General features: G+C 42.7%; 1 protein-coding gene and 1 long non-coding RNA gene across 8 annotated transcripts in view; one reads left to right on the forward strand and one right to left on the reverse strand.

The window, feature by feature from the left end:
• LOC310838859 overlaps nt 1-10,256 on the forward strand; it is a 63,143-nt gene extending 52,887 nt beyond the window's left edge. The window contains exons 4-5 of one of the 3 annotated variants that reach the window (XR_014561174.1): nt 7,712-7,831; nt 8,386-10,256. This is a non-coding gene — a long non-coding RNA (uncharacterized lncRNA). Of the gene's footprint in view, nt 1-7,711; nt 8,360-8,385 lie in introns of those variants that run through there. The other 2 variants (XR_014561176.1, XR_014561175.1) reach the window with 2 other exon arrangements.
• The window catches only part of CACNA2D2 (calcium voltage-gated channel auxiliary subunit alpha2delta 2), a 520,700-nt gene that overhangs the window by 44,351 nt on the left and 450,645 nt on the right, over nt 1-25,704 (reverse strand). For 3 of the 5 annotated variants that reach the window (XR_014561165.1, XM_083726520.1, XM_083726518.1), the window contains 9 exons: nt 19,478-19,567; nt 18,911-18,982; nt 15,798-15,872; nt 15,319-15,393; nt 11,432-11,506; nt 10,090-10,161; nt 8,145-8,206; nt 5,867-5,943; nt 2,304-2,321 (listed from right to left, as the gene is read on the reverse strand). Coding sequence is in view for 4 of the 5 variants with exons in the window: in XM_083726520.1 (XP_083582646.1) it covers nt 2,304-2,321; nt 5,867-5,943; nt 8,145-8,206; nt 10,090-10,161; nt 11,432-11,506; nt 15,319-15,393; nt 15,798-15,872; nt 18,911-18,982; nt 19,478-19,567 (616 nt within the window). In the remaining variant the exon portion in view is untranslated. The remainder of the gene's footprint in view (nt 1-2,303; nt 2,322-5,866; nt 5,944-8,144; nt 8,207-10,089; nt 10,162-11,431; nt 11,507-15,318; nt 15,394-15,797; nt 15,873-18,910; nt 18,983-19,477; nt 19,568-25,704) is intronic. The other 2 variants (XM_083726521.1, XM_083726519.1) reach the window with 1 other exon arrangement.

The following is a 25,704-nucleotide window of genomic DNA, read 5'->3' on the forward strand; positions in this document are numbered from 1 at the left end:
TAACTGACAGTATAGCTGGTCCCTGTTTCAGCTTTGCCCTTGCCAAAATCAGAGTTCCAATCATGGCTTTCATGTAAGCCGGGCTGTGTACACACTTCCGTTTACTCTGCACCCAGGGCACTTCCACCACTGATTTATGCCATTTCTTCAGAAACACTGCATTTGGATGTGTTTTCTCCCAAACCAGCTTCAATCCAATTGGAAAACGTAAGCCATATGAAGACACCCATGCCCACTGATGGGGACAGGCAGTGGGTGACCTGGAAATGCATCCAACTGCACTGACATGCAAATGCAAATTGAAATGTAGCAAAAAGGGGAAAAGAGAGACCTTGCTGCATTTTAAACTGATAATGTGCAAATAGCCTTAGACCATAACATAAGGAGTGCTCTAGGATGCCTTTGTTCCTCATTGTCAATATTTTGCTTTTGCTACGAAGCAGTCTTTAATAACTCTTTTGCTTCTTCTGCTCATGCCATAGCTGGATGAAATGCTGCAGTGGATGCTGAGGTTGCACATTCCTCTACACCAGGGATGGGGAACATGGTGCTCTCCAGATGTTGCTGGACTCCAACAGCCAGCAGAGCCCATGGTCAGGGATAAATGGATGTTGTAATTCCAAAGCATCTGGAGGGCCACAGCTTCCCCCATCTTTGCTGAGCTCATTATTTAGCAATACAGAACCCTGATAACAGTGGCATCCGCATTCTAAAGAGTCTGCCTCAGTGTAGGTGGCCTACAAGACAGTGGACCTTGGAATTTTATCATGGAAAGCTTCCAAGACCCAGAAAGGTCTCCTGGTATTCTTAATGTCCCATGTACACATATTCATGTTCATAATTGGGGGAGATGACCAGCAGATCCTATTTTGTGTTCAAAGTGAAGTGCAACTGCTCTGCAATTCTCAGGAGTTGACCCACAAGAGAAGGAGGAAACAGAAATCGATGGAGACCCAGGCTCTATCTATAACCCCCAAAATGCAAAACAGGATGCAAAACAGTTTTAGCCTAAGGTGCCAGATAGACTGCAACTGGATTCTGAAGGTGCTGAATCAAGACCCTTGTGAGAAATTTACCACATCAAATTTAGTAAATTATCTTCACGCTGTACCCTTTATCTATGGGAAGCTAAGGGACAGTTATTGTTAATGAAGTATTGTTGCTGGCTGCAACTTGCGAGGGTTATGTCTTTTGGGGAAACAACTTTGATCTGCATGTAGCTAGGGTATGGACAGATCAGTCTATTTATGTGCCCACGACAATTTCACATTCCTTTACTCATTAGTCCAGCCCAGCCCATTTGTGAATTCATCGTTGAATTTTTTAAGGTTTGTATGAAAATTGGTGTTTAAATAAGTGTTCAACTATGTTCTTAAATAGTATTTGATCACAAAATATATTTTTAAACCCCTATTTATCTTAAGGCACACATTTCTAAATGCATTTTATCCTAAAGTATTTATTTTAATGCATTCTGGTGCATTTTTTTAATAGTTGAGACCTGTCCTGCAAAATTCTAAGGACTCTGATGTCCTGATCTGTGTGTTCATCCAGGAGGTGTGAATTAGGTCTGTTTGCTTGGAAATGCAGACCATAATAAGTCCTCCTCCATCCCTACACACGCTGTGGACCTGTCTGAGATTTCTATTTTCCCTGCTGTTTCAGTACTCAAGAAGCCTAAATATTTTCTTGCGGAAGTGATATTGGACTCCATTTCCAAACACTTCTCAGTCTGAAGGCCTCTGCACAGCCCTGTCCCATTCAGGTTGAGTTGTCTTCAAGAGGAAGGAAAGCACAGGGACAAGGATAGGGGAAGAAGATTTGTAGGGTAGGCGTGAGACAGGAGAGGAGAAAGGAAGGAAGGGCGTGAGGGAGGCATTTTTGCAGGGAGAAAGAAGAGCAGGATATTAAAACTAGCTACAAAAAACCTTATTGAATTCAAACATAACAATTCCATATGAAGTTGGCTCGTCTTAAACGGATTGAGTCTCTGAGCAATGCACAGGGAAGGAGTGGGGAGATCAGTAGTGGTGAAGCTATTATGAACATAACAAGACATGTTGCTTTCAAAAAAAGGGTGAACGAGTTTGAGGGGAGGAAGTGGAGGAGCAGGAGACAGGGAGGAACAGTTTGGTGGTGGTTTGCAAGGTTAGGCGTGGCAAACGGGCAAGGTAATGGGCAAGCAGGCCGGGTAAGTGGTGAGGGGGAACGGTGAAGGTTTGGAGTGACGGGTGGGGGTACTGGACACGGGTGAGGAGAAGGGGGTGGTGGAAGGGGAGTGGTCTAAGACTGAAAATACTTGCCCTTCAATTTGCTTGGTACTGTGTGAATCCATCAGAGAGAGAAAGCAAGAAAAAACAAACAAAAAACAGAAAACAAAAAAGGGGGGTTGGGTGGAAAGGGGAAGGGGTACAAACAATATTTTATTCAATGGCTGTTTGAATAAAAATATTGTGTATCATAATCATACCGAAAGGAAACCTCTTGCAAAAAACGACATGAAAAAGAAACCAAAAATTAAAAAAAGAATAATAAAAGTACCAATAAAAAGGCCACAGTAATAAAATAATAAAAAATGTATAGATATAACTAGATAAATAGATATATATTATATAACCAACAGAAAAAATGAAATTCAGTAGCAAACAGTTTGCAACAGTCTTGATATAGAAATGTTCTTACTGAGTTAGCAGACCATGCAAAATTCAAGATTAACAAAGGATACATACAAAGAGAGAGAGAGAAAGAGAGAGGGAAAAGGAAAAGAAACAAAGGGACAAAAGATAGGGTGAGGGTGTGGTGAGCCTGGGTCTGTTTGTGAAATGTGTGGGTGCAACTGTCTTCAGGAAGAGAACCTTACAGGTGGAGGAACCTTGGAAACAGACCACTTGTGGAGAGAAGGTCTGGTTATTATTATTATTATTATTATTATTATTATTATTATTATTATTATTAGTGGTGGTGCTGTGGTCTAAACCACTGAGCCTCTTGAACTTGCTGATCGTAAGGTTGGTGGTTCGAATCTCCACAACGGGGTGAGCTCTCGTTGCTCTGTCCCAGTTTCTGCCAACATAGCAGTTCGAAAGCACATAAGTGCAAGTAGATAAAAATGTACCACTGCAGCAGGAAGGTAAATGGCATTTTCGTGCACTCTGGCACTTGTCACAGTGTTCTGCTGTACCAGAAGAGGTTTAATTATACTGGCCACATGACCCAGAAAGCTGTCTGTGGACAAACGGCGGCTCCCTCGGCCTGAAGCGAGATGGGTGCTGTACCCCATAGTCGAATTTGACCGGACTTAACTGTCCAGGGGTCCTTTTCCTATTATTATTATTATTATTATTATTATTATTATTATTATTTCTTAATTTTCTTTTGCAAACACTACCAAAAAGTCTGGGCCTCACCCTTCCTCCTCAAATTATGCTGCATGGAGGGAAACTGTATGACCACTTTAAAAATAAATGGAAAACTTGCTAAGAAGGTGTGGGTGACCTTCTGACGAGGTGGTGCAGCAGGAGTGGTTCTGGAAGGACCAAAGGTGATAGCGATGGTGGAAAATGTCACCGCATCTGTATATTAAATTCAACACAACATTCAGGGGTGCGGCTGTGTCTCAGTGGTAGAGTGCATGCCTTGGAAGCGAAAGGCTCCAGGTTTAATCCCTGGCACCTGCAGACAGGGCTGGGAAACACCGCTGTCCAAGACCAGCTAGTGTTGACAGTACTGAGTCAGATGGACAAACAGTCTGACTTAGAGTAAAGCAGAGTCCTACCTTTCTAAGGGAGCCAGTGAGTACCTACTCTAGGCTGCCCCAGATTAGGTGGGATCATGCCTTAACCAGTGCTGTTGAGAAAGGAAACATAAAAGTGCATAAAGCTGCACATTAAGCCCTGGGCACCAATGCTGCAGAATAATTCTGTGATCCACCATCCTGGTCTGGTTGTGATATTGACAGATCCTTTCTCTCCAGTTTCATTACTGAGCTTGAATCAGACAACAGTGGATTTCAGGGACTGAACAACCACTGTGCCATTTAGAATGAAAGTTCTGGAGCAGTGTACAGCAGCCCTTCTCTGAAGGAGATGATGTAACTTCTGGACATAAAACCCAGAACACAGTGGCCAGAGCAGGATCTTGCAAGGAACCACCAGGGAGAAAAGGCATCCTCTGTTCTAGGTGTTTGTGGGAGATGCTATCTCGCTGAGATCATATAGTATACTCGTGGAGGCATGAGCAGGCAGGAAGAAAATGACTGATTAGAACATGCAGGGAACCTTATTTGATTCATACATGCTGGTACTGTCCTCTCATGAATCATAGAATCATAGAGTTGGAAGAGACCACAAGGGCCATCGAGTCCAACCCCCTGCCAAGCAGGAAACACCATCAGAGCACTCCTGACATATGGTTGTCAAGCCTCTGCTTAAAGACCTCCAAAGAAGGAGGTACTGTACCACCAAAGAAAATATATGGGAGCATTTATTTATTTGAAAGTACCTATCACTTAGAAATGTTCTATGTTTTAATATCTATCATACGAGGAAAAAGGATTGCTAGGATATTTCCCCCTAAAACGGTAGCTTTTTTATGTGGATGGAAAGTAAGACATGGGTATATTAAAAGAATATACAACATTATTCAGGAAGACTATCATGAATTGTTGAATTAACTTTCAGTCTATGTTTTGAGTTTAACATGAGTGTAAAGTCCAGAATCTAGGATGATCCCTGTGTTGAATCTCCTTCAGAGACAAATACAGCCAACGTAGGAGTACGTTTTACTCTGCTAGACCCAGTGACCTAGATTACTCATGTTCATCGATTTCAGTGGTTCTACTCTGAGTAACACTTATTTGAAAACCACCTATGGATTTAAAAAAATGTTTTACAGTGCAATACTATGCAGAAGTAAACCTCACTGAGTTCAATGGGACTTATTCTTAGGTAAGTGCACCCAGAATCACAGCCCCAATGTCTTTTTTGAAGATGGGTTACACTTTATTTAAATAAAAGCTAACATGTTGATAACCAGATCAGAGTTATCAAGTGAAGCACTTTGGAAGATATTGGAACTATTTAACATAAAATCTGCTATTCAAGTGGTAAGAAACTCCTTTAAGAATGAAATTTTGAGCAACTACAAGTAATGCAGTGTTTTTGTGTGTGTGTGTGCGTGTGTGTGTGCGCGTGCATGTAGTATGGGACTTACAGAAGGTAAAGGAAAAGAAAGAGAGAAAAAGATGAGAAAGGAGAGAGATTACAGAGACAGAGGGATAAACACAGGAAGAAAAAGAGACACAGCCAGAATCACTCAGAGCAGGATGTTAGAGACACTCTTGGAAGTCTGTCCCACCCTGCGATGAGAGAGTAGGGCCCAGGATCACACACAAGGGTAGGCTAACACACAAGTACACAGATTAATTGTAAATTAGTTAGGAAAAAATAAATCCAAAATTTAAATAAAAATAATAATGGCTTGAAACAAACAAAACAAAACATGCAAACTTTCCCAGCTTTCAAATTAACTGGCTGCTACAGAGTTATCACCTGGTACATAAAAAGCATTTAAAGCAGCAACTCAACCTCATCTCCCCTGGATGTTTTTTAAACGTTTTAGTTTGTTTTAGGCAAAGTGTCACGGGAAATCTTCACATCCCCGGGAAGCCTGCGTTATTCTTCCAGGAATAAAACGAAACCTCCTCTTCTTCTATGTGTAGGGTTGCTCTTATTTTTCATTTGATAACCAATGTAAAAAGTGACTCTGGCGCTTTGTTTTCTCTTATTAGCCTTCCTTAGGCTAGCTGGTGGGTTCAGGGTCACAGAGCACGCGAAAGGCCAACAGCAAACAGGAAGTATCTACTTACACTTCACCTGGAGAATCTGGTCATTGAGGATGGCTTGGATGTAATACGTGTTGTAGTGCGGCAAGACCAAACCAAGGCTGGTAAAGGGGAGAGAGAGAAAAAGAGTGTTTCTGAAATTGCTGAGATAGTTATGCACAAAATGATTTGTACAGTTGCCAGCAATTGATGGCTGAAGACATGGGCAAAAACAAGAGCAGGGATGTAATATATTGACCACTGAGTATAGTACTTTAGTGAGCTATTGACACAGGATGACCTTTGGATCTGTCAGGAATGGAGCATAGCTATATTTTAAGTATCACCTTCTCAAGGGGTGGATAAACAAGGGGTGCCTTATTTGAGGCACAAACTGAGGCATGGGGGTGCAGTGGAGCCAAAGAGATAATAACACAGATTAGAGGAGATGAGAACAGGCATCGACTTCTGTCTGGGGTTTCCAAGGAGCCAGAGCTTACAAGCACTTCCTCGTAATGGGGTCCATCGGCCATTGCAGGTACAGAACCCGTCCTAAGACCAGCAAAGCTTTTATACAACAGTTATTAAGAAAATGTATGGAGATGCACAACAAACAAGGCACATTTCTAATTCTGTACATCTATTCTTCAGGGCAGCTTTCCCCAATCTGGTGCCCTTCATGTGTTTTTGAACAACAACACTCATCATTACTGACCATTGGGCATGATGGCTGGGGCTGAAGGGAGTGTGGGAGTCTTAAAGCAACTCTCAGATAAGAAGTCCTGAAAGACACTTAATTATGTAGCTGGGCTGGACAGGTTCTTCTGTCTCAAATAGGCCAAGCAGTTATTGCACTTTATAATGTCAACATCAACTGCACTAGGAAATCCCTGGGGAATATGTGTATTTGCAACAAACAACTGTGCACTAGGTGGCAGCCTCACCAAACACTTTTAGGCTTCAGTACTCAAAACGATGCCTCAAGCTACCATTAAAGTAGGGCAGCTCTCTAATTTTTGTCACAATTTAAATGCACAAAAATAAGCATATTTCTTTTAAAACGCATTATTATTAACTGAGAAGGGCACTGTGCATTAGAAATAGCTGCATTTTACCTTTCCCCATATTGCATTTCCACACATCTTATAACAATGGGTGTGCATACAGTGCAGCGCAATGCACAGCTCCTCAAGAACAAAGATGCTTAAACTTTTTCAATGGATCCATCAAGATAAGGATTCTGCAGTACTTCTTCTCAGGACTGCCATTATTCACTTACTGTCATTGAATAGTTATTTTTGCCCAATTGTTTGACGCCCCATTGGTTTTGGATAGGTTCTGCTAATTGTGTGTTGTATCCTACTCTGCCAGCACTAGAGTTTATTATTAAATGAGGGGTATAGAAAATACTATAAGGCAATTTGCTACTAAATCCTAGTTATCTATTTATCTATCCAGCCAGCCAGCCTCATGGATCTTTTTACATGTGGGAGTAACTCTTCAAAATTATTCAGAAAGTCATTATATCATTGCCCCACTATGACTCCACTTTGAATAAAGCTCCTTTGCCTAAAACTTTATACCAGCTTAATAACGGATATTATTGCCACTTGCTGGGTTTTTGTCACAAATGTAAGCATCACATAGGATTATGAGAAGCACAATCAAATGGCAAGAACAGAAAAAGCAGACCTTACATTTTTAAAAAGCTGACTATATTCATTTTGTTTTTCCTAGTTGAATAGTAAAGCTGTAAAATGTGACAGCTGTATGTGTCATACAGGCTGAGAAAGTGTACCCCCCTCTGCAAATCATTTCTTTACAAATCTTACTATTTTTAGGTGTGGATAATGAAAGTTAAGATGTAAATCAAGATTCTTGATATTACAGGTGTTGCAGCCATGGATCAGACAGCTAAGGAATAACCCATCATTACTGGCTCAGGCTTGTTGTGAAGATAAAATGGGGAAGGAGGACGATGGATGCCACCTTGAGCTCCTTGGAGGAAAGGTGGAATATAAATGCAATCAATCAATCAGTCAGTCAGTCAGTCAGTCAGTCAACTGTATCTGTCTAGACACCATCCTGAGCAGCAACCTGGTGCTGATGAAGAGATGCCAGCCAGATCCATTGGATCTACATTAGCCATTAGCCACAATGTCTATATTCTACCTCCACTGTTGGAGGCAGAGATTCCTACTGCCTTCTAAAGAGCTCTCTTGAGATTTTGAAGCACTCTTTCGGATCACCATTCATGGTGGAGGTTCAGCTGAATAGGACGAGGGAAGCTATTATTCCATGCTGCTTCTTGTTAGCTCCTTACCTGTAGTTTGTGCTTTTGATAGGAGCCCAGGTATAGGTCCTATAGACTTTATCTATATATCTCTGGAAGGTCAAAGGTGAAGAAATAAGAGTGAGAGCATTTATTATTATTATTATTTCTTCCATGCTTTAATAAAGCTATTGGGGCATCGCACAGCAAAATAGTAAAAACACCAATATTAATTCACAATAAAAATTAAAGAATATTCATTGTAACCAGTCCTTTACGTTCTTTCATTTAGATTGACTGTGAGTCTTCCAAAACCTGCATTCTAGAAGTCTTCCCAATTGCTTCATTGCTCTTAGGCCCCTCAGAAAACAAAGGAGCTGGTTGGGTTCAAGTCAATGTATGAGCATGCCAAGGAGCAATTGTGGAAACTGCATGAACATGGTGCCACTCTGGATCAATATAAAAAACCAGAATGATGATGTAATAATCCAGAACAGATTTTGCACTCTCTCTCTCTCTACTAGTAAATTGGCAAGCCAGCAGCTGTGCCGCTAGCTCACTGCCACATTGCATGAAACTGAAGCCTCAAACAATGCTGAAAAATGATGGCTTCCACTACTGTTTCCAGCAACGCTGATTGTACCACAAGGGCAGCCATTTCTTTTTCAGTACAAAGTCCCTAGAAGCTGATGCAGAAACTATTGTTTCAAGGTGTCATTTGAGGTTTCAAATCATGCAGTCCTACAGTGAATCAACTTGGCAGCAGAGCTGCAGACTCCGGCTATGGGAGATGGCTATGGAGACTGTCATGATGTGTGCCTGCCCTTCTAAATTTACTACTGCTCTCATCTCTGTATCCCATTGGGTGATTAGAATCTATATAGAAGCTCCAGGCATGCAGGTTGGAAACTGCCCCAGTGGTCTCAGGAATCCATCTGGATCCATCAACCTCTGAGAGAGAGCCACCCTACTAGATTCCCAATCCTTGTGGAAATACATAGTCAGTGAAAACTTAAATCTTATAAGGAACTGGTCTAACCATGACAAATGAGCCAACAGAATCTTATCCAAATCAAGATCACTATACTGCTGAATCAAGAACACCAGGCCCAGAGTATGGCTTGCCACAAGTGTTGGGACGATGGTATGTTGCATCCCATGGCAGCCATGAAATCCTGAACTGCATCTGACAAGGCAGACTTCATATATATACTGCAGTCTTCCAGAACAATGACAAAATGCCCCAAATCACTGCAATCGTCTCAGGCAAGGAGAATGCTTCCATAACGGCTGAGCACTAACAGGTCCTGATTACCCAAAACCAGGTATAAGCATTGAGGAGCCAGATCCATCTTAACCACCACCCTGGAGAGGGAGATGGAATGTATATAGATTCCAGTAACACCTTTCCAAGCTCTCCAAACTTGGTTGGCACTGTACCAAAAATAAGGTTCACAAAGCCAAGGAGGTCATAATCTCCCAGCTTGTTCCATTCACATTTTGCAAATACAAGTCAAGTTGGTTTTCTCACCCAAGATCAAGTCCTGAACGACAGCTGTTTTTTGTCATTTTGTGCCTTTAAGCTAGCCGTTAATGAGAATGGCAAAGCCTCTTCTATAGAACTTGGAAAGCCATTACCAGGCAGAGAAGAAAACCACCTTCAACCTTTTCAGACCTGGGACCCACTTTTAACCCAAACATGCAATTGGGGACTCATTTCTTAAACTTTCTCCATATATCTGAATGGTTGTAGTGGTTCTGTTGCAACCTACACTGGATCAAGCTGTGGCCCACTAGTTGAGTGGTCTACATGGGCTAATGGGTTAACTCAATATAAGTCAACTTCAAGGGTTTTTATGTTTATTCCCAACCTTCATGCATTGCTTCTCTATTAAGGACCAGACAAACTGATCCAGTCTTTTAAAACTCCTGGTTACACAGACCAATTCACTCTTATGTTTGCTAAACAATCTGAAAGTTCACCACAAGTTTTTACCTCATCTTGGGACTTAACCAGAGTCTTGATGTATCGCTGATCCTTAAATCCATCTATCATGCTTCTCCGGATCTGGAGTGGGGGGCAGGGGGAGGGGAGGACGTGAAAGGAGGCATTGCACATGGCTGAGTGCCAGAAGTTGCACATAGCAATTGGACATCTTTCTTACCTCTCTAGAAAACTGTTTTAATATTCTAAGATAGGTAATTAAAATGGGAGTTCTCTACCCATGTTTTCCAATTGGATGCTGAGAAAGTCCAGAATACTAGTCTCAAGGATGGAGATAGGATTTATACCCCAAGTTGCTCCCTACCCTTCTCCCTGTAGCTCTCAGTTATGGCATAAACACAGGGCACCATTTTCCATTGGCCAAGGAACAGATCCCATATGCAAGTTCTGTGAAAATGCATCAGGACTGTAACCTGGGATACATGGCCAGGCCTCTAAGGGTTATTTCATGTGTGGCAATTCCTATGCAGATAACACTTTCATGTAGCAGCTTGCACACTCTCCCTATATACACATCATGTGTACATGGGGCAAGAACCCTGATTGATCACTGATTACTATGGTAGGAGACAAAACAGACATGAATATATTTGATAAGGATGGGGTAGACCTTCGATTCAGTTCACATTTAAAGGTGAACCCACATAATTCACGCTTTCCAAAACAATACACAAAGCATAGCCATCCTTCACTGATTTTTTTCAGTGCAATTCTCCAGCTAAATAACATGTACAAAAATACATATAATAAGGCAAAGTGTGCATTAAAATTGATGAAAGTAACATATACAATTGCACCATATTGGGGAAAATTGCTTTTCAAAAATATTAGGCAAAAATTACAAACAAAAATGTATGTATTAAGAGAAATTTGCACTAAATTGCTGATGAATTTTCATGAGGACTTTAAAAAAATAATGCAATCTGACGTGGAAATGTGACATACTGATCTCAAGACTGAGAAAATGAGACACTGAGAGAAACCAAAACTGACATATCTGCTCATCCCTGGTCCTACATGTTGGCATATTTACTGGGTAAGTGCATTTTGCTACATGGAAGTGTAAGGTACTCAAGATGTCCATATATCTGCAGCAGTCATTGCCTACTGCTGCCATTACTGGGAATCTTGTTGAAACGGTAGCTGTTTAATATGGGGACACATCTGCAGACGAACCCATGGTGGAATCTTACTTTTCTGCAGTGAGCAAAACGCTTCTACAAAGCATATTCACAGTTGGCTTACAGCTTTGCCACATGGCCACGACTTAATAGTCTTGTATGCACTTAACTTCATAAAACAGAACAGACCCTACCTCCAAGGTTTCACTTACCTCCTCTTTGTTCTCGTCCTCTAGTTCAGCATCAAGGAAGTCCAGGGTCACAGGTTCCTGGAATTCTCCCCCCTCCTTACATTTTGCAGTTGAGAAAATAGAAGCACAGAATTTACCAAAAAAAAGTCTCTGTCATCCTCAAGCGCCCCCCCCCCCCGTTGATAGCGAGGACATACAAGGTTAATGAACTAACCTGGACTCTGCAATCATAATCTGAGGCCCTTTTTCACGGGTATCCCTCATGAGAAATCTGGAGGGTGGCAATATGAGAGTGGACCTTTTTTTGCGGTAGCTCAGTTTGTGGAATGCTCTCTCCAGGGAGGCTTACCTGATGCCTTCGTTACCTATATTTAGGCATCAGGAAAAAACACCCCTCCTCCCAGGCCTTTGGCAAATTAAATTATCTATGGTCTTTTAAACTGCTTGTGTGTGGGGGGGGGTATTGTTTTTGTTTGTTACTATGCTATATAGTTTTGTGTTTTTATATTGTGAACAACCCTGCAATCCTTGGATGAAGAGCAGCATAGAAATTCAACAAAAAGGTAATCTATCTAGGGCTGAGTGTGCCAAGATGAAATGGTGGTTCTACCTGAAGAGAGATACTTGTGCAAAAGTTGACTGAGTTCAGGCCAAGCACAGAAAATGCATCCAGTCTTGGTTGGTGGTGCTACTCTGCTGAGCAATTTAAATGGTTATTGATCAGAGTGAGACTGAGGCAAGTGAATAAATTGGTGCTCTTTCTGTCCGTCTCTGCCACATCACTTGCCTATTAATAACACTGATGAACTGAGTTGGAAGTTTCTGCCAATGAAACATATCTCACTCTGATCGCTGCCATTTCTCAGTGCCCTAATTCCTGGCTGGCCTCTTAATGATAGATTTATCTGAACGGTATCTGAGCTGGAAGCCTGTTTTCCTTGCCCCACCCTGATAGATGTAGAGCGTCCCCTGAGATAAATTAGCCTGGGGCTCCTCACTCACTCCTTCTTGTGTGCGTGTTTAATATCCCAAGGAAGTAATATTTCATAAAAAGGGGCCAGCTAATTCCTGTCTACACCTGCCAGGAGTAGAAGGGAAGTCCATATATCACATCCCTGAGAGGTGGCAATTAGCGCTCTGTGGCTGACAAGAACACCATTTCCTGCTCCGCATTAAGTACAGCAAATGGCTCCCAGCGTTGGAGTGGTGAATAATTAGCTGAACTCTAGATTAATTTAATTCCCAAGCACCTAGGACCAGCCCTGCCCTGTTTCCCCAGTCATCATTCATCCTCCATGTTAAAACAAATAGGTTATGCAAATACAAGCAAAGAATGAACAAGCAGAGAAGTCACAGTTGTGAGAAGCCGACTGTACCCATCTACACACAACGGGAGTCCTGCAGATCATATACTGATTCTCTGTTTGCTGAACATCACAGACCATAATCCTCCTCTCCTGAGAAGACAAGAGACGCTGCAGGGCCAACTCATGCCTCTGGCTGAAATGAAATCTCTTATTGCTGCTGCCTTCCATCAGTCTGGGCAATTTGTTGTTGAGGGAGATGATGAGATCCTCCCCCTCTGCTAACGGACTGGCTGACACCCAAGGTACTCATCGGCTCTTGGGTCGGAGTGTTTGGCACGCATGGAGGCAGCTGGTAGGAGTGAGACATGCAGCCACAGAGAAATCTGTTGATGGTCTACATTTAGCCTCAGAGAATTGGCAGATGGAAATGCTCCATCTGTTGGCACACCCTTACAGGACAATCCTTTGCATGTCTAATCACTCCCTGATTTTCCTTGCCCACATCCCACTGAGTTCAATGGGGTTTTCCTCCCAGTCTTAATCTCCCACTTTTTGAAAGCATTCAGTTTGCCCTTTAATGGCTTGCTTGTATCAGCCTATAATTCTGATGAACTATCAGATACAGAAGGGCTTCGTGCTTACACAGCTAACTGGAGACTTTCTTGGTACAGCAGATAATGCAGGGAGGCCCAGATCCCAGTCCTTACCCAGACTTCCTGGTGACCTTATTTTTTAGGACATAGTGACCAAGTGCAAAAGCAATAAATATTTTAAACATTCCGTGTATAAGACGACCCCCAATTTTAAACTTAAAAAAATTGGGGGGAAATATAGTCTTATACACACAAAAATACGGTATATGTTGCTTAATAAAAGAAAACACCTCTAAGTGGTTTACATAAAATAAAATATTTGTAAGAAAACATACTTTTAAAATGAGTGGGCCTAATAAAATTATCTTTAATCTTTAATAGTCATCATGCAGGGGTGAGAAAAGTGAAACATTCTATTCCACAAAACTTTTAAAGGCACAGGAATCCCATCCTGTTTGGCATCTTGCCACCCTTGCCACATATGGGCAATCCAGCTTTTTGCAGTCCAACCTGTATCACTAAGCTACTGATGAGGAAGTGCTATAAAATGGAAATGAAAGTAGTGCAAAATGTATATGTGAAAGGTTAATAAAAACAGAAAACCACAGAGAGGTGCTGGAGACAGGAAGAGCTGTGCACAGATATGAGCTCTGGAGAGAAACCCAGGATGGCTGAGGAGAAAGACATGGAGGCAGAGTAATGTGGAAATCCCTTTAGCAGGGTCTAAAGCAAAAAGGATTCTTTTATGTTGCTAAGAAAAGTGGAGATGAGAATGGCTGAATTTCACATTTTGATTGGAAATAGCTAGTCAAACCTCTCAGCAGTTAAAATATTAGTGAACATTCTGTGACATCACGGCATGTTTCTGGTCTTAGTTCAGACTTTAGGGAAAGGCTTTGTGAGTCTATGCCATGACCATGAATATAGTTCAAGATCAGAAAAGCATCCACATTAAGTGGGAGTATAGAAAAAAGGTGTGTGTGCTGCAGGGAGGCTGGAAAGGTAATGATCTAGGGATGTTAAGAGCTAGGAATCATGAGGGCAGGTACCAAAAGAGATGGATGGAAGAGAAGAAACTTCACAAAAGGTGTAGGAAAAAGAAGGGCCATAGAAATAGAAAGGGAAGGAGCTGGATAAGTGCAAAAGGCTGAATTCAACATATTAGGCAAATAGTTGACTGTTGGTCAATAATAACAACAACCATCAACAGAGAGAAAGCACATGTTTGCTTTTTGGTGGCAAATTTGTGGCTTAATATGGATAGTTCATATTATCGTGGATAGTGGGTAAAACCTCAGCGCCTAGGACTTGCCGATCGCATGGTCGGCGGTTCGAATCCCCGTGGCGGGGTGCGCTCCAGTCGTTCAGTCCCAGCGCCTGCCAACCTAGCAGTTCGAAAGCACCCCCGGGTGCAAGTAGATAAATAGGGACCGCTTACTAGCGGGAAGGTAAACGGTGTTTCTGTGTGCTGCGCTGGCTCGCCAGATGCAGCTTGTCACGCTGGCCACGTGACCCGGAAGTGTCTTCGGACAGCGCTGGCCCCCGGCCTCTTAAGTGAGATGGGCGCACAACCCTAGAGTCGGACACGACTGGCCCGTATGGGCAGGGGTACCTTTACCTTTACCTTTATGGATAGTTCACTTGTTTGTGATAGCTGGAACTACTTTCAATCCGGTGTCAAATTGTCATCACTAATATTCCCACCTAATCATTTGTTCGCAGCTAGACAGCAATCCAGCTGTAGGCAGGTATATCGACCCTCTGCATAATAGTAAGAGAATTTTGCACCAAGTCACTGCTTATTACATTGAAGTTTGAAGGAAAACATGGCAATGACCTTTGGAAATGTTCTTTGAGTGAATGGTGTGGTGAAAAGCAGCGACAGAGAGCGGATGATGCCAAACAGACACACTTTCATTTTGTGGGGTAAATGGGATGGAAAATCACCTTATCTGTTGGTGGTGGTGGGTGGCAATGGTTATTCAAAGGAGGGGTAAACTGCACTTACCTGAGGTCTCAGATTTGGGTGTAGCAATAGATATCCATTCAGATCAATAGCAAATATATAGCCGTTGGCCCCTAACTGGATGGTAGGACAACAAGAGAAACAAATTACAGCTCAAGATGAAAGAGCGGAATTGCATCAAAGTTCCCATGCCATTGCCACAGATAATCTCTACAGACCTCTGCCTCTCCTCCATTAATCAACTCAAGCACAGAACAGACACCTAAGACCTTCTAAACGGGTTTGTTTCCCCCCCAATTCTCTCACTGCAGAAGAAGCAATGACTATCAGATAGGTGGGGCTGATTTGGAACTGGAGTGCAGGAAGCAATTAGGAGAATTCTGTGCAAATGTGAACCTCATGCTAATTCCCAAAGATGCCTCTCTTCCCCGCCTGCTTGCTCTTTATCACGGCTGAGACTTTGCAGGGACTGGCGTGTGGAAGAATGCTACTCTGAAGGAAGGAATCCATTCCTTACGCACATTGTATCGCTGCGTCAGCTTCTTGATGTCATTCAGAGTCACGTCAATCCCCACAACACCGAGGATGAGCTGGTTCTGAAAAAACACAAGCAGCAAAAGCAGTTATATTCAAGAGACTGAAGTCGTGGACAACATAGATGCCATCCAATAGTGATGTAGTTTTTTATTTGCCCCCATGTCCTTGATATAAAGAGAACGACGGGAGATAACTTGTCATAGCCAAGCCATACAGGGAAAACGTGTAATACCTGTGCAAGATGAGGGAGATCCCCGGTTGAAGAGGATGGTGGGATGAAAATTCACATTTGAACTTCCTTTCTCCGACTTCCCACTTATACACCTAGACTCAATAATATGTGTGTCTCTCTCTCTCTTTCACAAACACATAAACTCAGTTTTTAACCAATATTTAAAATACTCAATCACAGGGAGTGTATGATAAGAAGACTCAGCAGCCCCCTTTTTACATGGGAAAATCAACATGATTTCCTTTTAATTTTCACATGCACACATCTGGATTGCACAGCCTTCCCAAATGAAGTAAAATGATGGCATGGTGATGCACAAAATGCTTGAGCATTTCCAAGACTAACTCAGCTTATGTACTGTGCAAGCATCACAATGTAGACAAATTGCGGTGTCATTTGGACCTACCCTTACAGTTTTTCTCTCATGGTATTAGGTAAACAGGATGGATGGATGTGGGACACATTCAACTGAGCAAAGCTCAACTGGAGCTGGAAGCCATCTTATATATCTTATATTCCTGTCTAGCAGGATCCAATGGCCCACCCAGGTCAGCTGGAGGATGGAAGCTCACTGAGAACTGAAGCTCCCCCCAGCAGCTCAGTGGTTCACTCCATGAGGGAGCTGTAAACAGCTAAAAGCAAACTAACCCCAACAGTAAACAGAATCCAGTGACTGACAAGGGCCCTGAAATCAGTGTCAGTCCCTTATCAGGCTCTTCTACCCTAACCACATTCTTCTTTAAGACAAGTACATTCTCCTCTTAAAGAGACACCGGTGCCTGCACCTGCAAAAAGCCACAATACCAACTGCTACACTGCACGCCATGGGATAATGATTGCAATGGAGTTGCCATGCTGCTTTATGAGGCAGCAACTGGGCTCCCCGGAGAATAAATGGCTTGGTCTTTGGCCTTGTCGCTTACCTAGTTGAGAAACAGATCGTTGGCTGTTTAACAGAAAGCAGCTATAGAATGCCATGGCAGGTCTATTACTGCTAATAAATCTAAACAAACATGAATTGGGAAGCATAAGGCAAATGAGACAGGCTGCTGAAACATGCTGGGATTCTCCTCACTGGAGAGAAGGGAGGCATTAGTGCTCAGTCTAGTGGGGCTTGTTTGTTTTGGAATTCAGGTGCCATTGCAGGGTGAGAAAATCCAACAGAAATACTTAAGCTGATAGGCATAATAATAATAATAATTATAATTATTATTATTATTATTATTTATACTCCGCTCATCTGGCAGTGCCACTACGGGCAGCTCCCAGTCGAATATTAAAAACACAATACAGCATTAAATATTGAAAACTTCTCCAAACAGGGAACACACACACAACACACAGTGTAGTGTGTTCGAGCTGACTTTCCAAGACTGCTGTTGCTGCTGGACTCCCCCAGTATGCCTGTGCAGTCCTCTCCTCTCCTTTCTGCCACCTGAGTCCTACCCAGGGAAGCTACAGCGACGCAGGCATCAGGGTGCTTCTGTGGCTCTGCCAATTACATTAGCTGCTACCAATTGTTATTATTGTTCCTCCTGTTACTGTTACTACTACCACCATCACCAACTGCTCTTCTCTGGGAATGCAGAAAGGAGATTTCAGGGATCTCTCCTCTAGGTCGGTGCCCTACCTAGCTTTAGCAATGCTGCAGCATAGGGAGCTCCTACACTATTCACACTTCAGTATCTCATACGTAGTTAGTGTCCATGTCTGTTTCTGACCCATCACTCTCTGTAAGGTGTTCTATAAACAATAGCACAGCATTCCTACCGGTTGACCCATAGAAGATGCAGCTTTTCTTTTCCTCCAGTGATACAGCTGCACCCAAACCAGTGATTTTACAGGGCACTATCCACCCCAGGACTTTGACACAGTACACGGTATTGAATACAGAAATAACTGGGTGAAGTTCTGCTTTGTGCAGTATTGTAGATTATATGCACACTAGTATGTTTGCACTGTGGGTTAAAGCCTCAGCGCCTAGGACTTGCTGATCGAAAGGTCGGCGGTTCGAATCCCTGCGGCGGGGTGCGCTCCCGCTGCTCAGTCCCAGCGCCTGCCAACCTAGCAGTTCGAAAGCACCTCTGGGTGCAAGTAGATAAATAGGGACCGCTTACCAGCGGGAAGGTAAACGGCGTTTCCGTGTGCGGCTCTGGCTCGCCAGAGCAGCGATGTCACACTGGCCGCGTGACCCGGAAGTGTCTCCGGACAGCGCTGGCCCCTGGCCTCTTAAGTGAGATGGGCGCACAACCCCAGAGTCTGTCAAGACTGGCCCGTACGGGCAGGGGTACCTTTACCTTTACTTTTAGTATGTTTTAAAATGCTTACTGCTCACCTGTCATTTGAAGGAGAAATTTATGCCACTCCTAACTTCAGGTACCTTCCCAGTTAACAAATTTTAATAAAGACTATATTGGTTTGGCACGCAGCCCTGGTCATAAAGGTATGATGCTGATGTACATAAACAATAAACACAGGACAAGAAGGTGGTCAGCTGGTGGGCTGACTGTCTTGCATTTGCTCTGAAAAAATCCCAGCCAACTGCCCCTCCATCATTTATAATCTTAGCCCATGTTTACATCTTTTGAATGTCATAAAATTTGGCAGGGAGATGCTATACTTGGCTGATTCAGATTGACTGATTTTGAATTGACCCCACAATTGACTACCATTTTTTGTTTAAAGGTATCAGTGACATCTACATGGAAGACAAAGAACAAAACAAACCTTTGTTTGGATGCTAGAGTCTCTCTCTGTCACACAAACACATACTTCACAGCAGGCTAACTGTTGTGCATATGAGCAAGAAGAGTATCAGCAGTAGGTCAAAATCAGGGTGGGGGATATTGCAGGAAGAAAACATACCTTCCTTTCACTGCTGCCATCTTCAGTGAGGTTGAACACTGGCAGAGTGCCTGTTATGACCAAGCCCAGACCCTATCAAATGTCAAAAGCAAGAAAATATGATAAACACAGTTACAGTATCTAAGTAGCTCCATACTCCTAAGGGTCAAATAGGTGTGACATAGGAGATCTATTATCAAATGTCTCTTTAACCCCCCCCCCCCCAAAAAAAAAAACTTGAAACAAGTCACTGGGAGCTTTGATTTTTATTCCATTGCCCACTGTCAATTATATTGTGCAAACCAATGGCCTTGAAACATGGAGCCGGGCCATGCTGGGAGGTGTAAATTACTATGTCTTGCGTGTACACCACCATACAGTGGAATCCGCAGAGCCTGTTTCCTGAAGGAAACTGGAGAAGATACCAACTTGGGAATGTCAGACTTGGGACACTGAAGAGGTATGTGACATAAAATAAATTAAGTAGGACAAATTACACTGCAGTGGATGGGTAGACCTTACAAACAGGAGAAAAGAAATGAAAAGCAAAAGACCAGTTGTGGGAACTCATAAAGTTATTTCACTTACCAAAGCATCCCGATAGACATTGGTCCACTGAACCTGTTTTGCTTTGTTCCCTGCCAAGACCATGGGTCTTCCTAGAACATCCAGATATTCCTGCAGAGAACAGAAAGAGAAAAGCACACAGATTAATTCCCTTGTGGAAGTATGTGATATGCAGTAATTGATGTATACCGCAACATTATTCTTGACTGAAGTAGAATGGGTCGGCGCCATCGCCGAATGGCGGACTCCCTCTGAGCTCCGGAGGGAGCCTGCTGGGTAGGGGTTGGGTCCTGCCGCGCCGGCGACGCGGGGACCCTCAAAAACCATGGGCGGTGATGCCCATGGACTTGGTGACTCAGCGGGCACCGTTTGCGCCCCCCCAACCCGCGAAGGAGCCTTTTTAAAGGCTGCGGAGCGGGCGATGGGGTGTGTGTGTGGTGCTATGAGTCCACTGCTTCCCCTGCCCAGCGAAGCCGCATGCCATTCGGCGGAGAGCAACGACTTCTTCTTTGGAAAATTTTGGATTTGGATTAAAAAGAACAACCCGTGAGTAAATTTATCGGACTTAAAAGGAAAAATTTGATTTATGAATTTGGAGCGAGCGGGGGAGGTGCAAAAAGGAAGCCCGCCCCCCCCCGTTGTAGATGTTTTAACGCAAGGATTTGACAACTAAGATCGAGAGATGAACTTGTTTTTTTTGAAAAAAATTAATTTCACGAAGGGAAATTACAATAATTGTGCTGGAGGAGAAGATTGGTTTGCGAGAACTAAAATGCAACCCCCCCGGGAACCAGGAGCGATCCGTTATGAGAGACTGGTGAAGAGACACAGAAACTTTGACAGCTGTCAAAGTAGCTGTCAAAGCAGGAAAATAAAAGAGAACTTTGTTACGATGGCTTTGCTGGTTAGATTTGTTACAATTTGGACATAAATTATTGGAAATAAGGGCAACAAGTTATTTGACTTTTTGGTCTGATCTGGAAAGAAATTAAGTTACCATATTCCCTCTAGAGGCAGGTTGGGACATTGCAACAGTAGCAGCAAGTGGAAAAATACTATGAAATTGAGCAGGATTTGTTATCTCTTGGGAAAGCTGCAAAAACGAAGCATTATTTTGTCTACAGAGGTTTCTACACTAAAGGAGACAATGGATTTATCTATTGAAGAAAGGAAGGGACTTGACGTAAGTTTATGTTCCTGAATAAATAAAGCCTCTGTGGAGAACAAGAAGTTTCTGAATTAGAAGGTTTTTGCAGCAGAACAGGAAAAGAAACCTGAGGAATAAGAGCTGGACTAAACTCGAAGTTGGAACATTTGGGACATCCAGACTTTAAAAGGATCAAGAAACAGAATTTGAGTTATACTCTTAAACATAGAGGTCTGGATGGAAGAAGAATGATCTTTTCTGAGAGTTTCTCCGAGATTGGACTTTCTGAAATCAAAAGCTATCAAAAGATGGCAAAGTAGAACTGAGACATGGACGTGGGTTCTCCAGTTTGGCAGTAGACAGATGGATGAACTTTGGGGATCGGAACCGGGAAAAGGGGGAGGGAGATTTGGAATCCAAAGGCTGTAAAATTACATATTTTTTCTTTCTTTTCTTTTTTCTTATTTCTTCTGGTTCTATGAAAATAGGGGAATTCGTGGAAGGGAATTGGGGTCGAGCTTAGGGAAGCATAAAAATCATAAGGAGAAATGGTTAAATAAGATAAATTAATTTTGAATAAATGGGTTATTTATAATTATAATAAGGTTTTAAAATTTGGGGTAAGAATTTGTGGAATTAATTTTATGGAATGGGAATACGAGAGGGGGGGGGGGGGAAGTCCGGGAAAGATGTCAACGAAACTAAATGTAAACTTTATTCTTTTCTTTTTTCTATCTTTCCTTGTTTATTCTGGAAACTTTAATAAATATCATTTTAAAAAAAATGAAGTAGAATGATGTTTGTCATGTTCAGTTCAGTTGCTCATCCTGCTCCACAAACAAACAAACAAACAAACAAACAAACAAACAAACAAACAAAACTCCCTTAACTTGAGGAAAGGGTTACAGGCAGAGGAGGGATTCTGTCCCACTAGCAGAGGCCACATGTGCAGAGTAGAGCCCGGTGGAGGTGGGATGTGAGCCCCGACTTGAGTCAGGCTATGCTGGAAGAGAGATGGACCCAACTTGAATGAAGCTGCCCTGTTCAAGGGCAGTTTGCATTTTGAGGTTCCTCCTATCCAATACTTGCCTCATCCCAAAACTGAACATGGAATCTCTTTCCTAAGATAGAGGTTATGAGACTGGACTGAAACAGGGCTGGCAAAGTGAGGCTGCCATCTCAGGTGGCTGATGCAGGTTGGCGGTGGTGATGAGGAAGCAGTGGCAAGCTGTTGAAGAACAGAGCTGTGGGTGACACGTGGCCTGCCGTGTGTTTCCCTCAGGAGCAGTGGAGGATGCTGCCAGGGTTGACCTGAGATTCCGCTTCCAGGAATTGAGGGAGAGGTCGTCTTGTCCTTTGCCTCAGGCAGCCAAATATCTTGAGCTGGCCCTGACTGGAAAGCTATTGAATCATAGTTGAGAAGTTGCTCAGACAGGCAAGGTCTAAAGACGGAAGCCCAGAAGAAGAGAACCCTTTCAGGACAAGGTTGGACTGTAAAGTCGTATTAGGTTAAGTAGTAAAAATGAGAGCTGTAGGCTGAGAAAAAGCCTTGGAGAAAGTAATCTTGTATGGGGATATAATGCAAGATGCAAATGGAAACACATGCTTTCCAGTGGAACTCTCAGTTGAACCCAGAACTCTGTCAAGAGCTGCTGGATTCTATATATTCCCAGGAGACTGAGAAAACCTGTTCCCTGTGTGTTATGAAAACGGAGATTTTAATTGTAGAGGCTGGCTTCTATTCAGAAAACGCAGGTCAGCTGAAAAATACTATTTCTACCATTACTCCAAAACAAATCCTTGAGTGGATATAACATGTCCCTGATACAAATCTATTCCCAATCATCTCCACTGCAGTGCTGACTTGAGAGTGGGTCAAGTATCTCCTGAGTATTTAACAGGGACATCTGGCACTTTGAAGGTGGTATTCAGCTTCATGAGTTCCATTCTCTAATTACGGATCTCTGTGTAGACAATCTCCACCACTAGAGGGGACACTGCACCACAACTTGAATGCCCTGCTATAGACTAAAATGCACACAGTATGCTACTATACAGGCAGAAAAGGAAGCAGCATCATTACAAAGAACTAATATCTGATTCAGGGAGATAAAAGATAACTCTTAAGTCATAAATTTCTTGCATGGTGTCATGCAGAAGCTGAATTTCAACATCCAGCTTTGACCAGCACACATGTGTAACCTTTCAAAAGAACAGGTAAGGTTTTGGCTGTGAGTCCTGGAAGTCCTGCTCCCTGCCTTGCCCGCCTTTTTCTACTTGGGGGGCCCTGACTGACTTCAGCAACAAAGGCTGAGCTTGCTGAACAGACTCTTGGTCTGGGGTCTTTTTTGGTTGGGAGGGGAGCTGTTGCTATTTTTTCTATTATGTTTTGTATCTTTATTTAGATCTTATTTATGTGGAAATAGTTCAGTCTGGTTGTGTATTTTTTGATGTTTTATTTATTATTTATGACTACTTTTGTTATGTTGCAATTAAGTATTTTTTATGTTGTAAGCCACCTTGAGAATGGAAAGATGGCATACAAATAAAATTATTTATGTATGTATGTATGTATGTATGTATGTACGTATGTACCGGTATGTTTTTTCCCCTTTTCTTTTGTGTGTTTCACAAAAGATACTTCAACACAGCAAAAGTTTCCAAAATAACTGAGGCCCTTGTTGTGTGAGATTGGGCTTCAACAAATGTCAGAAGGACAGCAAACATTTGCTAGATGCTTTGTCAAAAATGTTATCCCATCCTTGAAATACTCTGTGTGTGGGGGGGGGGGGGAGTGTGAGACTCTAGTAATTGGCTCCTTCTCATTTGCAGCACTGAATAGACAAATATTGGAAAATTCCACCGGCAAAAGCATTTCATTCATCTGTGTTTGACGGTGAAGGTATGTGTGCACAGGAATTAGTGTGCAATCCATGCTCATAGACTGTAATGTGAGACAAATGCATATTCACAAATTTCATGGTGTACACACCCAACATGCTGGGAAGCAGCTGCCACATGTGACTTTCTAGTGAGTGTACTCATAGGGACACACACACACATGGATGCTTCAGTTTAAATTCCTACACAGAAATGCAGGACACACACACACACACACACACACACACACACACACACTTGAAGCAATCTCAATACTCTGCTATTTCCAATATTAGACTGATTTCAGCAAGGGCAGAACTAAGTAATGACAGAGTTCTTTTTTGCTTCATTCCATAACTTCTTCAGCTTGAGGAGGAAGATTTAAGCCACTGAGCACATTTAGTGTTGAAAACCACCAAGGTGAGGGAAGCAGGGAAAATGAACGAAATGTAGGGGAGCCCTGTACCAACGTGCATGGGGTCCTGCTCCCGTTATCCCTACAGGAATGCCATGTAAGCAGTGGGGAGGGCTGGGGGAACGAATGGTGACAGCAGTTCATTGTGCTGAGAGCTGTATCTGCCACCTGTTTGTCTTCTGTAAGCATGTTAAGGGACAGTATGTGCCAATCAGCCCTCGCTGTCAGCATGAAGGAAACACGCCCTTTCCCCAAATCGATTAACCCTCCCTGCAGGTTGCCATGGTGAAGTGTGGCGCTGTGGCAGGCAAGAGCTTCAGCCCTGAAGCGCATGGGGAATGTATTATTTCCGGATGATTTAATACAGGGGGAGAGAGATGTAAAGGGAAAACAGCATCACAGAGAGGAGGGAGAGATATAGGCAGCAGAAGGGGAAAGCGGAACAAAAGCAGAGATACAAACAGAAAAGAGAGGGGAGAGGGGGAGTAAAGGGAAAGTCATGTCACACTTTCAAGATCACACACTTGAACTGTGGGTTGATTGCTATTCTTGGAAAACTAACATCCTACCTTTCTTGCTCCTGTAAACACAGCAACACAGTTGGTTACCTGTTTTTGTTGTTTTTTAGAGGCAAATAATAAAGTGGAGTGGGGAATGTTGCTGGACTACAACTCCCATCATGCTGATTGGGGCTGATGAAAGTTGGAGTCTAGCAAACATTTGGAGGGCCACACGTTCCCTACCCCTGCTGTAAAGAGTCCTTCATAGGTGGCCACTGTGGCTGGCCACATAACAGGAAGTTCTTACTAACTGCTAGTAAACTGAGATATTTATGAAGGTAAAGGGCTGAACCTAGTTTCTGAGGCCATCAGAAGACCTGGGGTTCTATCCAATGATAGCCCTGGTCTGATTTAACTTAGGTCCATTAATTCCAATGGGTCTTCTCTGACCATAACTTAGTTCAATATTGGGCTCCGAAATTTACATTTTGACATCTTCCCCTTCCTCCAAGGAGCTCAAGGTGGTGCACACATAGAGTTAGCCTAACCTACCACAACTGGGTTGTTATGAGGATTAAATGAGGAACCATGTACATTACCTTGAGCTCACTGGAGAAAAGGTGTGATATAAATGTATTAAATAAATAAGTAAAAATAAATAATTATAAGTGACCAGTTTACTAATCCCACACTCATGCTTTTAGTCAGCCAGTTATTGGGGCATTTTAAAAATTAAACACTGTGGTTATAACAATTTGTCTTTGGTTTTACACAAATAACTTTCCAAACTCTCCCTGCATGCAGTCGGGGTGTTTATTTTAACACTTAACAGCATAAAGTGCCTGTGTGGTGCATCCGAGGCTGTGGTTAGCCAGGCACATATTGTATTTTTGGTTATTCCAGATGGACATACAGCTCTTAAAAACCATACTTAATCGTAGGCACAAATGAGGCCAATAACTTAACATCTGGCACTGCTTCATGGCAGCCTGGCTTTACTACACTAATTTCTATGTTGTAGCAAATGCTTCAGATCTGGGATATAAATGGCTCCATTACTCTGCCTGATCTGCTTCTCTCGGAGACCTCAGGCAGATGAAATCTGACGTTTTTGATGACAGGCAGTTTAATCATAGGCTCCCATAATTGGACTAGAGACTTAAGGCAGCTGAGAGTCCAGTTAAGTGTGATTATTTGATGGGCATACTTGTTGTCTCGTTTGTGCATCAATGAAAGAAACACAAATGGCTTCTTGCTAATATAAGGCTCCGCTGAGAGACAGGATGATTAAATGCCATCAATGTTT

Source organism: Podarcis gaigeae (assembly GCF_964106915.1).
Source record: "Podarcis gaigeae genome assembly, chromosome: 2".
NCBI classification, from domain to species: domain Eukaryota; kingdom Metazoa; phylum Chordata; class Lepidosauria; order Squamata; family Lacertidae; genus Podarcis; species Podarcis gaigeae.